The 13,778-nt window shown below is 49.0% G+C and overlaps 1 protein-coding gene across 1 annotated transcript in view; it reads left to right on the top strand.

Moving 5' to 3' along the window:
* LOC144673349 (zinc-binding protein A33-like) overlaps positions 1–4,322 on the top strand; it is a 28,331-nt gene extending 24,009 nt beyond the window's left edge. Inside the window, exon 5 of the mRNA XM_078535243.1 lies at positions 3,742–4,322. Coding sequence (XP_078391369.1) covers positions 3,742–4,322 — 581 coding nt within the window. The remainder of the gene's footprint in view (positions 1–3,741) is intronic.
* Positions 4,323–13,778: the final 9,456 nt, after the last annotated feature.

Below are 13,778 nucleotides of genomic sequence, written 5' to 3'. Positions count from 1 at the left end.
GTGGATTATAAGAAAGTTCATGTGATTTGCCTTGGCCACATCTGTCATTAAATATGCGGTTTGTTGTGTGTTCAACCATAGTTTTCCTGTTAATTCATGTTTATTTCATGTTAATTCTTCATGTTAGAATATAAAATAGATAGTATTATCTGTTTGCTTTGTTGACTCTTGAATATTAAAATTATTCTGTTTGTTTCAAAACATGGATCTTAAGGCTTTAATTAAAAATAAAAGCAAAAAACTGCGGACGGCAGAAATCCAAAACAAAAACAAAAATACCTGGAAAAACTCAGCAGGTCTGGCAGCATCTGCGGAGAGGAAAACAGTTAATGTTTCGAGTCCAAATGACCCTTCAACAGAGCTAAGTAAAAATAGAAGAGAGGTGAAATATAAGCTTGTTTAAGGGGGAGGGGGGGGCGGAGGGTGGGGGGTGGGGAGTGGTGGGACAAGTAGAGCTGGATAGAGGGCCAGTGATAGGTGGAGATAACCAAAAGATGTCACAGACAAAAGGACAAAGAGGTGTTGAAGGTGGTAATATTGTGTAAGGAATGTGCTAATTAAGGGTAGAAAGCAGGACGAGCAAGGTACAGATAGGCCTGGTGGGGGTGGGGGTGGGGTTCAGGTGAAGGAATCGAAAAAGGCTAAAAGGTAGAGATAAAACAATGAATGGAAATACATTTAAAAATAATGGAAATAGGTGGGAAAAGTAAAATCTATATAAATTATTGGAAAAAAGGGGGGGATTGGAAAGGGGGTGGGGATGGAGGAGAGAGCTCATGATCTAAAATTATATCAATATTCAGTCCGGAAGGCTGTAAAGTGCCTAGTCAGAAGATGAGGTGTTGTTCCCCCAGTTTGCGTTGAGCTTCACTGGAAAAATGCAGCAGGCCAAGGATCGACATTTCGGCATGAGAACAGGGTGGAGTGTTGAAATGGCAAGCGACAGGGAGGTCTGGGTCATGTTTGCGGACAGACCGAAGGTGTTCTGCAAAGCAATCACCCAGTCTGCGTTTGGTCTCTCCAATGTAGAGGAAACCGCATTGGGAGCAACGAATGCAGTAGACTAAATTGAGGGAAGCGCAAGTGAAATACTGCTTCACTTGAAATGAGTGTTTGGGCCCTTGGACGGTGAGGAGAGGTGATGTAAAGGGGCAGCTGTTGCATCTTCTGCGATTGCATGGGAAGGTGCCGTGGGAGGGGGTTGAGGTGTAGGGGGTGATGGAGGAGAGGACCAGGGTGTCCCGGAGGGAATGATCCCTGCGGAATGCCACCAGGGGGGTTGAAGGGAAGATGTGTTTGGTGGAAATGGCGGAGGATGATCCTTTGAATGTGGAGGCTGGTGGGGTGATAAGTGAGGACAAGGGTGAGTCTATCATGTTTCTGGGAGGGAGAGGAATGCTTTATTATCTTAATTTATTATCTTTATTCATCTTAAGGCTTTATTCTCTTAGTAAGTAATTGGGATTTCAAATTTGGTCAACTAACAAAAAAAAGTTAATGGTCACTAACCACATCATAACCAAATTTGAGGGTCTTGTCTGGGACTGTAACAAATTTTGGGCTCTGGCCTAGCAATATACCAAGAGAGACAGCAGAACTCTACAGCAGAGAGGGATCTGGGCATTCTGGTACATCAATCACAAAAAATAATATGCAGGTACAGCAAGTGATTAGGAAGGTAAATGGAACGTTGATGTCTGTTGTTAGAGGAATCAATTATTAAATGATGCAATTGTTCCTACACCTGTACAGGGTCTTACTGAGAATGTATATGGAGTACTGTGTACCATTTTGATCTCCTTACTTAAGAAATCAGATAATACATTAGAATCAGTTCAGATAAGGCTCGCTTTACTAATTCCTGGTACGGAGGGGTTATTTTATGACAAAAGGTTGTGCAGGTTGGGCCTATACACATTGGAGTTTAGACGAATGAGACGTGATCTTACTGAAACATGTAAGATGCTGAGGGGATTTGACAATGAGGATGCTGAGCAGATCTTTCTTTTGGAGAGGAGTCTGGAACTTGGGGACAGTTTTAAAATTAGGGGTCTCCCATTTAAGACAGAGATGAGGAGTATTTGTTTCCTGTCAGAAGGTCGTTAAGTTTGGAATTCTCTTCCCCAGCGAGCAGTGGAGGCTGGGTCATTGAATATATTCAATCAGATCAGCCATTATCTTGTCAAATGCTGTAGCAGGCTTGAGGGGCTGAATGGCCTACTCTTGTTCCTAATTCTAGTGTTCTTCTAATTTAATTTTGTTTCGTATCTTACAGGTTTAGATTGTGTACAGCGTGTGTGGTGACATTTTCACACTGCTTCTCGGAAGTATCACGCCCCACCCACTCTCTGTCCAGCTCTCTTTCTCTCCTGCCCCTCTGTTTCCTCCCCATCTCTCCCCAACATTATCTTTCACCCTCCTGCTCTCCTTCTCACAATCTCACTTCCCCCTCTCTCATTCTTTGCCCCCCACCCCACTGTCTCTTTCCACTCCCTGTCCCTCATGCTCTCCCACTTCTCCCCCATCCTTCCCCCAACACATACTTTCTCACTCCCCTTGACCACACTCTCTCACTCACCTCCCACTCTCCGTTTCTCTCTCCCTCTTTAACTTCTGCTCTCTTTCTTATCTCTGCCCTTCCCACAATCTTTCTCTCTCCCCTTCCACACACTCTATCCCTCTCCTGCCATGCACTCACCCGCCCCTCCCCCTCCTGCTAGATCTAACATCAGTCCCTCCTGTTCCCTACCTCCATTCCCTACCCATTGTCCCTTTCCGGCCCTTTCGCTCTCTCTTCCACTGACCCAGACCTCTCTCCCCTTCCTCCTATCACCATTCAGCTATATCACTCCCACGCCCTCCCCTCCTCCCACGCTCTCCCTTTCCTCTTCTGCAATTTTCCCTCTCCCCCTTCTGCTTTCTTTCCTGCCTTGCACATTCTCTCACCTCTCCCACTCTCACACCTTCCCATTCTCCTTCTCACCCTGCTGCTGTCGCTAAACCTGCTCCTCTCTTTTCACACTCCCACTTTTGCATTCACCCTCCAGCTCCCCCTCTCTCTCTCACACCATCACACTCTCCCTGCCCCCCTACACTCTCTACCCCTCCATCTTTCTCTCTCACACCATCACACTCTCCCTGCCCCCCTACACTCTCTACCCCTCCATCTTACTCTCTCACACCATCACACTCTCTACCCCTCCATCTTGCTCTCTCACACCATCACACTCTCCCTGCCCCTCTACACTCTCTACCCCTCCATCTTGCTCTCTCACACCATCACACTCTCCCTGCCCCTCTGCACTCTCTACCCCTCTATCTCACTCCCTCAGATCCCCACACACTTCCTGCCCCCCTCCTCTCTTTACTCCAACCTCTCTTTCTCATCCACTCTCCCAATCTCTCTGTCATCCTGGTTTCTCTCTCTCTCCTGCTTCCTTTTTCTCAATCCCTCCTGCTCTCACTCTCTCCCACCTCTTCCTCTCCCGCACTCTGCTCCCACTCTCCCTCTCCACTCTCCTGCTCCCTCCCTCCTCTGCTGCCATTTTCTCTCCTCAACTTCACCTCCCACCTCCATCTCTTTCCAGTTCCCTCTCTCCCTGTCTCCGCCTCCCCCTCTGCTCTCTCCTCCTTCTCCTCCCCTCTCCCCCTCTCTCCCTCTGGGCTCCTTCCTCACACTCTCTCCCCCTCCCCAGCCCCTCTCTCCAAATCACTGACTGTGTTATTTTAACTTTCCCCCAGCTTCAGCCTCCCTGACTCTGGATCTGAACACAGCGAATTCTTGGCTCATCCTGTCTGAGGACCGGACCAGTGTGAGACTCGGCAACAAACCGCAGCCGCTCCCTGACACCCCGGAGAGGTTTGATTCCTGGGCCTGTGTCCTGGGGTCAGAGGGATTCACATCAGGGAGACATTACTGGGAGGTGGAGGTGGGGGAGAAGACTTGGTGGGGGCTCGGAGTGGCCCGAGAGTCTGTGGACAGGAAAGAGTTAATCGACCTGATCCCCGAGTCCGGATTCTGGGCTGTGGGACTGATTCCTGGAAGTGGTTATTTTGCCGCCACCTCCCCCTCACCGACCCCCCTCACCCCGAGTGTGAATCCCCGGAAGATCGGGGTTTTCCTGGACTATGAGGGTGGACAGGTGTCATTTTACAATGCGGACAACATGTCCCATCTCCACACTTTCACCCACACTTTCACTGGGAGAATCTTCCCCTTCTTCAGTCCGTTATTTGGAATCTTTCCCATCTTCAGTCTGCGATGGATTATTGCTAGGATATACTCGGCACCGTTGACAATCTGCGGGATTAAAGGTCACTGACGGATCCATCCCCTAATTTCACACCGTCTCCCTGCCTCCTGCCAGCTGTAAACTGATGGGTGTCGGTCTCAGTGACAGGTGGAGGGAGAAGCCAGGTTAACATTGCGGGTATAAACCCTGTATGTGTGTGTGTCAGGTGGGGGTCCGTGTGTGTGTGTGGGGGAGGGATGGGGGTCCCTGTGTGTGTGTGTGTGTGTGTGTGTGTGTGGGGTGGGGGTCCGGTGTGAGTGTGTGTGTGTGTCAGGTGGGGGTCCGGTGTGAGTGTGTGTGTGGAGGGTGGGGGTCACTGTGTGTGTGTGTATGGTGGGTGGGGTCCCTGTGTATGTGGGGGGGGTGGGTAGGGATCCCTCTGTGTGTGTGTGGGAGCGTCGAGGCCGCTGTGTGTGTGTGCGTGGTGGGGGGGGTGGGGGGAGGGGAGGGGGCGATGTGTTTGTGTGTGTGTGTTTGTGGGGGGGGGGGGGGGTTTGGGGTCCGTGCGTGTGTGTGGGGAGGGGGTCCCTGTGTGTGTGTGGGGAGGGGGCCCCTTTGTGTGTGTGTGTGTGTGTGTGCGTGGAGGGTGAGGGGGATCGGGGACCCTGTGTGTGTGTTTGGGGTGGGGGTCCCTTTGTGTGTAGAGGGTGATGGTCCCTGTGTGTGTGTGTGTGTGTGTGTGTGTATGTGTGTGTCGGGTGGGGATCCCGGTGTGTGTGTGGGGGGGTGTAGGCTGGGGGGCGGTGTGTGCATGTTTTGGGGGGGGTGGGGGAGGGGGTCCCTGTGTGTGTGTGGAGAGTGATGGTCCCTGTGTGTGTGTCTGTGTCTGTGTGTGTGTGTGTCGGGTGGGGGTCCCGGTGTGTGTGTGTGTGGGGGGGGGGGGGTGGGGGTAGGGTGGGGGGCGGTGTGTTCATGTTTTGGGGAGGTGGGGGTCCCTGTGTGTGTGTGTGGGGGATGGGGCCCCTGTGTGTGTGGGGGGGGGGGGAGTGGGTTGTCACTGTGTGTGTGTGGGAGGTTCGGCATTGCTGTGTGTGTGTGGGGGGGTGTCGATGTGTGTGTGTGGGGGTGGGGGTGAGGGTCGATGTGTTTGTCTGTGTGGGGTGGGGATCCTTATGTGTGTGTGTGTGTGTGAGTGGGGTGGGTGTCTCTGTGTGTCTGTCTGTATGTGTGTGTGTGTGTGTGTGTGTGTGTGTAAGAGTGGGGTGGGGGACTCTGTGTTTGTGTGTGTGTGTGAGTGGGGTGGGGCTCTGTGTGTGTTGTCTGTGTGTGAGTGGGTTGGGGGTTTATGTGTGTGTGTGTGTGTCGGGTGGGGATCCCTGTGTGTGTGTGTTAGGTGGGGGTCCCGGTGTCTGTGTGTGCATGGAGGGTGTGGGTCCCTGTGTGTGTGTGTGGTGGGTGGGGGTCCCTGTGTGTGTGTGTGTGTGTGTGTGTTTGAGTGGGGTGGGGGTCCCTGTGTGTTTGTGTGTTTGGTGTGGGGGTCCTCTGTGTGTGTGTGTGTGTGTGTGTGTCAGGTGGGTGTCCCCGTGTGTGTGTGTGGGGGGGGTGGGGGGCGGAGTGTAGGGTCCTTGTGTGTATATGTGTGTGTGTGTGTGTGAGTGTTTGTGTGGGGTGGGTTTCCCTGTGTGCGTGAGTTTAAGCTGGGGGTCCCTGTGTGTGTGTGTGTGTGGGGGGTGGGGGTCCCTGTGCGTGGGGTGAGGAGTGGGGGTCCCTGTTTGTGTGTGGGTGGTGGGGGCCCCTGTGTGTGTGTTTGGGGTGGGGGTCGCTGTGTGTGTGTGTGTTGGGGGGAGTGTCCCTGTGTGTGTGGGGCGTGGGGGTCCCTGTATGTGTGTGGGGAGGTGGGGTTCCTTTGTGTGTGTGTGGGGGCGTCGAGGCCGCTGTGTGTGTGCGTGGGGGGTGGGGTGGGGGTCGATGTGTGTGTGTGGGGGGGTGGGGGTCCCTGTGTGTGTGTGTGTGTTGGGGGAGTTGGGGGTCCCTGTGTGTGTGTGTGTGTGAGGGGGGTTTTGGGGTCCGTGTGTGTGTGTGTGTGTGTGTGTGTGTGTGTGTGTGCGGGGAGGGGGTCCCTGTGTGTGTGTGTGGGCAGGGGTTCCCTTTGTGTGTGTGTGTGTGTGTGTGTGTTGTGGAGGTCCCTATGTGTGTGTGTGTGCGTGGAGGGTGGGGGTCCCTGTGTGTGTGTGTCTGTGTGGTGGAGGTCCCTGTGTGTGTGTGTGTGTGTGTGCGTGGAGGGTGGGGGTCCCTGTGTGTGTGTGTGTTGGGGGATCGGGGACCCTTGTGTGTGTTTGGGGTGGGTGTCCCTGTGTGTGTGTGGAGGGTGAGGGTCCCTGTGTGTGTGTGTGTCTGTGTGTGTGTGTGTGTGTGTGTGTGGGGTGGGGGTCCCTGTGTGTGTGTGTGTGTGTGTGTGTTTGTGGGGTGGGGGTCCCTGTGTGTGCATGTGTGTTTGTGTGTGTGTGTGTGTGAGTGGGGTGGGGGTCTCTGTGTGTGTGTGTGTGAGTGGGGTGGGGGTCTCTGTGTGTGTGTGTGTTGGGTGGGGGTCCCTGTGTGTGTGTGTGTGTGGCGTGGGGGTCCCTGTGTGTGTGTGTGTGTGGGGTGGGGGTCTCTGTATGTGTGTGTTTGGGGTGGGGGTCCCTTTGTGTGTGTGTGTGGTGGGCGTGGGGGTCCCTGTATGTGTGGGGAGGGTGGGGGTCCCTGAAAGATCAGTGAGGACCTCTGTAGGGCTGGGGGAAAGAAGGAGGGGGAGAGAAGAAACAAATAGAAGCTCAATTGTAGAGAGGAACTTACTGGGCAGAATGAGCTGTGAACTGCAGGAACCCGGTGACCTTCCTGCCTGTAATGTTGCTCCACAGGCGGAAGGTGAAGGGACATCAGCGTGTTTGAGATGAATCAGTTCAGTGATTCTCAGACTGGGGCCCGGCGAGTCTTTCCAGAGGGTCCAGGAAATAATTTCTTAAATAAAAAGAAATGAAGTGGGGGAAATAACAAGCTCCCCGCTTTGTATAAATTCCCAGGAGTTAGTGTTATTCCTGCATGAGCAGCTGTCAAGATTTCTACTCCCAAAACTCCCGAATTCTCCCCTTCGTCACGGTGATGGACATTTCGGCTGTCATGGTTTTCAGCGGTGAGTCTGACATTTCCTTTCGGTAGGAGTGGAGGGGAGGTGGGAGACCAGCTGCTGCTGTGATCCTCAGCTGTCTTCCATTTGGGCACAGGCAGTGAGCAAGTGCCGTTATCATGCTGCCTGGCCTGCTGAGTATTTCCATCATGTTCTGTTTATATTAATCTCTAGTTGGTTTGTTTCTTATAATCGTGATAAAACTGTCAGTTTGACTTAATTCAAACTCTCACCATGTTTCAATAACCGAACCTACTTGAGTGATTATATAACACTGAGAAACTGGACTGGGTTTGTACAGTTCTGTAAAAGAAGTTGCCTTGAGACCGTTTAAACATGTAAATGATGTGAGATTGCTGTGAGTAGTGATTTGACAGTCCGTCTGTATTGAAGAGGATGTGTGAACTGATCGGGTTTCTCTGCCATTAACAGATAATGTTTAACCGCATGAAAATCAGTTCATTTGCTGAATTGCAATGTTAGTGGAGGTAAAGTTAGAGCAGATTTCCAGCATCCGCAGTGTTTTGCTTTTATCTTAAAGTTATCATTTATTTCTGGATTGTCTGTTTACCTGTTTTATTAAAAACATTATTAAAGTTCTCTGTGCACGTAACCTGTTCATATTATGGCTATTATATAGAATTATAATTTACACTGGGTGTCCATGATTACATTTGTAAGTTGTGTTTTCAAACAAAAGTACCTGAGAACCACTCGATTGGAAGCAGGTTTTTTTTGTCAAAAAGGACACAGTTCATCATTAAATCCAAGAAGCAAAACTAAACATGTTGTTTGCTTTATTTACAAATTGCTCCAGAGTCTGGATCCTTCCAGCGCCCATTCCAGATTCATCAGGATTCATTAAGAGCCAATTCATTAAGATTCAATCATGACTGATCTGCACCTCAACTCCATTTACTCACCTTAGCTCCAATTCACTGCATCCACATCAATCCCATCTGGAATCCATAAGAAATACCAGCAGCTTCTCCTGTTCCTGTCAGGAAAAACCAGACCTGGAATTCTGTCCATTATTACATTGATTTTTCAACCACAGCACCTGTCACTCAAAGGCTGGGAGGCGGGGTTCCAACGAGTGGAGAAGGAGATTGGCTGAAGAGACCGTCACTCAGATTGGGGAGGTGTGTTTTGGGGATGGGCCTCCTGGCCTCTATCTCTTCCTTTAAGATCCTCCTCATATAGTAGCCATTGACAAAGCTTTCAGATATCGGGGAAAAATCTTTTTCTGCAGCTCAGTATCAAATTTTGACAGTAATTTCATGGTAGGCAGCCATCGGGGCTGTTTTTTAGGAACCATTGGCAGCTTTAGGTGGAGATAACTAGAGATTGTTCCTGTGTGTTATGGCTCCACGGTCCGATGGGATGAGCTTAAATCTGTCAACTGCTGCTTGATTTGTCTGCAGGATAGCTCTTCCAAGTTTGGTACAAGTCTCCAGATGTTAGTGAGGAGGAGTTTGGAAGTAACATATTAGCATGGATAGAAGGTTAGCGGGCTGACAAAAATCAGAGAGCATGCATAAATGGGTCTTTATCTGATTGGCAGGATGTGACGAATGGAACAAAAACAGAACATGTATCTCTGGAGAGAGAAAAACAAAGTTAACGTTTCGAGTCCGTCTGACCCTTCTTCAGTGACGAATGGACACCTGCAGAGGATTGTGCTGGCGCCTTCACTTTTTACAATTTACATCAATGACTTAGATGGGCAGAGTGAAGGCATGGTAAATAACTTTGCAGATGACACAAAGCTAGGTATGAAATTATGTTGTGAAGAGTACATAACCTTAGGGTTAGGGTTGGCAGAAGGATATAGATAGGTTGAGCAAATGGGCAAAAATCTGGCAGATGGAATATGATGTGGAAAAATGTGACGTTGTTCACTTTGGCAGGAAGAATTAAAAAAAAACTGAGTGTTACTTTAATGGAGATTGACTGCAGAATTCCAAGGTACAGGGGGATCTAGGTGTTCTAGTGCATGTGACACAAAAAGGTTAGTATGTATATACAGCAAGCAATCAAGAAGGCTAATGGAATGTTGTTCTTTATTATGGAAGGAATTGAACATAAAAGTAAGGATGTTTTGCTTCACTGAAACAGGGCATTGGTGAGATCTCACCTCGGATATTGTATGCATTTGTGATGTCCTTATTTAAGGAAGAATGCGTTTGAGGCAGTTCAGAGGAGGATTACTAGCTTGATATCTGAAATGAGTGTATTGTCTTATGAGGATAGGTTGGACAGGCTGAGCTTGTTTCCACTGGAGTTGATTTGATTGAACTGCAGAAGATTCTGAATGGCCTCGACACGGATGTTTCCTCTTGTGGATGAGTCCAGAATAAGGGGTGCTATTTTCAATTTAGGGGTCGCCCTTATAGGATAGCGACGAGGAGAATTTTTTTCTCTCAGAGAGTTCTGAGCTTTAGAACACACTGCCTCAGGGGGCACTGGAAGCGGGGTCATTGAATATTTTTAAGGCAGAGACAGATAGATAGACTCCAACCAATGGGGAGTTTTCCCTCCGATTCCCATTGACCCCAGTTTTGCTAGGGCTCCTTGATGCCACACTCGGGCAAATGCCTCATTGATGTCAAGGGCAGTTACTCTCAACTCACATCTGGAGCTCTTTTTTCCATGTTTGGACTGAGGCTGTAATGACGTCAGAGGCTGAGTGGCCTTGGAGAAACTCAAGTTCAGCATCAGAGAACAGGTTATTGCTAAGCAAGAACAGCCTGGTAGGACTGTCAACGACCACTTCCATCACTTTGCTGATGATCGAGGTCAGACTGATGTGGTGGTAATTGGCTAAGTTAGATTTGTTTTGCTTTTTGTGGACAGGACATACCTGGGCAATTTTCCACATTGACGGGTAAATGTCGATGTTGCTGGTGTACTCAAAAAGCTTGGCTCGGGGCCCGGCTAGTTCTAGAGCACAAGTCTTCAGTACAATTGAATGTTGTCAGGGCCCATTAACTTTGCAGTTCCAGTATCTTCAGCCGCTTCTTGATATCACCTGGAGTGAATTGAATGGGCTGAAGACTGGCACCTGTGATTCTGGGCTGAGTTGGATCATCCACTCAGCACTTCTGGAGGAATAATAATTCATCAGCTGACGTTAGTGGAGCGGGTGGGCACGGCAAGGGTGGGAGGGGGTGGGATTTGGTGGAAGAGTGTTTCAATTTGCAATAGGTGGCTTCCTTGCCCATGTTTGACTTGAAGCCACGAGAACTCATGGTGTCCCGAGTCAAAGTTGAGGATCTGTGGGCAACTCCCTCCTGTCTGTACATCACAGTACCTCCGCCCCTGTTGGGTCCATCCTGCCGGTGGGATCGGATATACCGAGGATTGGTGATGGTGGTGCCTGGGACGTTATCTGTAAGATATGATTCCATGAGTATGATTATTCAGGCTGTTGGTTGAATACTCTGTGGGACAGCTCTGTTAATTTCTTCTTTTTTTTAAGATTTGTTCATGTGGGCATCACTGGCCGGGCCAGCATTTATTACCCATCCCTGATTCAGAGGGCATTTAAGAGTCAACCACATCTGGAGTCACATGTTGGGCAGACCAGGTAAGGGTGGTAGATTTCCTACCCTAAATGGTGAACCAGATGGGCTTTTACAACAATCGTCAATGGGTTCATGGTCGAGACCCATTTTTAATTCCAGAAATATTAATTGAATTTAATTTCCAGCATTTACCATGGTGGAGATTTGAGCCCTTGTTCCAAGGCCAATATCCTTGGCCTCAGGATTGCTAGTCCAGTGACATCACTACGCCACCACCTCCCCAGCCTGGAAAAAGGATACAAAAATTAAAATTAAAAATGCTGGAAATACGCAGCAGGCCTGGCAGCATCTGTGGAGTGAAACAATGTTCACATTTCACATCGAAATGACTTTATCAGAACACTTTTCCTCCACAGATGCCGCCTCACTTGCCGAGCATTTCCAGCTTTTTGTTTTGCTTCATTCCATAACACATGTCTCTGTGCTCAATGGATCCTTCCCACTGACGGTGGCTCAGAACAAAAGACTGATATTGGAAACCTTTGGAGTGTCATCTTTGCTCCAATATGAGGAGGTTTTTGCTGACACAGGGAGAGTGAGAATGTGGAACTCGCTGCCACATGGATTGGTTGAGGTGAGAGCATTGTTACATTGCCAGGGAGACTTGACTTCCCAAGTCACTTTATTAGGATGAAATGTTACAGACCTGAAACGTTAGCTCTGTTTATCTTTCTTCACGGACGCTGCCCGACCTGCTAATTATTTCCAGGATATTCTATATTTATTTCTGATTTCCAGCATCCACAGTGTTCTGTTTTGGTTTTATACTGTGCAATATATAGTCGGAGCTCGTTTGGTATGTGGTTGCTGTGGTTGGTAGCAGTCTCACCGCTGAGTCGCAAGGTTCTAGGTTCAAGTCCCCCTCAAAAATCAAAGCTGACACTCCGTGCGGTACTGACTGAGTGCTGCAGTGTCAGAGGTGCCCTCTTTCGGATGAAATGGTAAACTGAGGCCACACGTGCCTGCTCTGGGGGATGGGAAAGGTCACATGACACCGTTTCGAAGAAGAGCAGCGAGTTAGTCCCCCGTGTCCTGGCCAATATTTATTCCACAATCAACATCACCAGTGAAAACACATATTGTCTGGTCATTATCAAATTATTACTTGCGCGAATTTGCTTTGCACACAATTAGCTACCGCGTTTCCTACATGACAACAGCGACCATGCTTCAAAGATACTTCATTGGCTGGAAAGCGACTTGAAGCGCCGGGTAAATGCGAGTCTTTTAAAATGTCAGTTTGAGCAGATAAAGCTCATTTCCGGAACTAGTAAAAAATCTCGAGATATTCAAACGCTGTATCTGTGAGTCTGGAGCCTGTGGATTCGCATCTCAGGCAGTGCTGCACCCCCCACCCCGGTCCCTGAAAAAGAGCGTGCACATCACAGAGTGTCGGAACAGGACGGTGGGGCAGACCAGTGGAAAGCGGGAGGGGGTGAAACCACATCCCTGTTGGGATTGGTCCTGAGGAGCTCCTTCCTACAGGAACATCATTCCTGCCAATCCAGCCGGGAGAAAACACAAGGTGTGACCCATTGGAAAGAACCTGTCTCTGAACTGAGAGATAAACAGACATGTCAGCAAGTCTGGAAAAATAGAGAGTTAAAGAGGAAAGGGGGAGAGGAGAGGCTAACGTTGGTTTCAAATAAATGACTTGTTTTATTGCAGAGATACTGTCTGTGATTCTATTGTGCAAAATGTTCCATATATTTCACAATGTGCAATATTGGGATAATTTTCCATTGTTCCTGCCTGAGTGTGAAGGGTCGCCTGTGTGCAGCACAGGAAGGAAAACCTCGACACCCCTGACATAGCCCAGCGGAACTTCCTTATATTCATTTAAATGGGAGGAAGATCTGGGAAGTTTCTGTCATTGGAGAGAATCCTGCCCGCTGGACAGAAAATCTACTCGATTTTGGAAAATACTCTCTGCCATTATCTTTAAAATTAGAGCAAGGAATCAAATCTCAAATCACTTTTTAACTAAAACGTTATGAAAAATGTGGAATTCTCTTCACCACCAGACTGTGGCTATTGGGGCAATCAGAACTTTCCAGACCATCAACAGATATGGAGCAAAGGCAGATAAACGGAATCGATCAGTCCTGATCAATTTCAAAGGCGAAAGGGTTTCAAGGGGCTGAATGGTCCACTGCTGTTGCTATCGTTCTACAATCAGCTCAATCTTGGTGAGATGTTAAAATAAGGCTGCGTCTGCCTCGTGGGTGTTTCAGGACCCACGGTAAAGGGGAGTAGGGGTGGTTGTCCCAGTGATAGAGGCAAAATACTGCGGATGCTGGAAATCTGAAACAAAAACTAAAAATGCTGGAAAAATCCAGCATCTGTGGAGAGAAAGACAAGAGCTCTGAAAAGTCATACAGACTCGAAGTGTTAACTCCTGTCTTTCTCCCCACAGATCTTGTCAGACCTCCCGAGTTCTCCCAGTGTCCTGGACAACATTCCTCCCTCAACCAGCATCACCAAAAAGGGAGATTAACCGCTCATCCCTCTAATTTCCTCATTTGGGATCTTACTGCACATAAGATGGCTGCTGTATTTTCCTGTGTAAAGGCGGCTCCTGCCCTTGTGGGTAATTCATTGCGGATTCAGGAAGTTTCTGAGATGGGTTGAGACTCTTTCTGAACGCAAGTCTTTCATTGTTACAAAGTGCACCGCTGCCACCTGCTGACAGAATCTCGGTGCTGCAGGAAGAATTCCCCATTCATAACGGCCCAAGAATGGTGACTTGTCTTTGAAGTTTCACAGGCACAATGGACCAAATGGTCTCCTTCT

Source organism: Cetorhinus maximus, unplaced genomic scaffold (genome assembly GCF_964194155.1).
Source record: "Cetorhinus maximus unplaced genomic scaffold, sCetMax3.hap1.1 HAP1_SCAFFOLD_350, whole genome shotgun sequence".
Classification (NCBI taxonomy): Eukaryota; Metazoa; Chordata; class Chondrichthyes; order Lamniformes; family Cetorhinidae; genus Cetorhinus; species Cetorhinus maximus.
The sequence above is the reverse complement of the archived record's forward strand: the minus strand, read 5'-3'. Positions and strand labels throughout refer to the sequence as shown.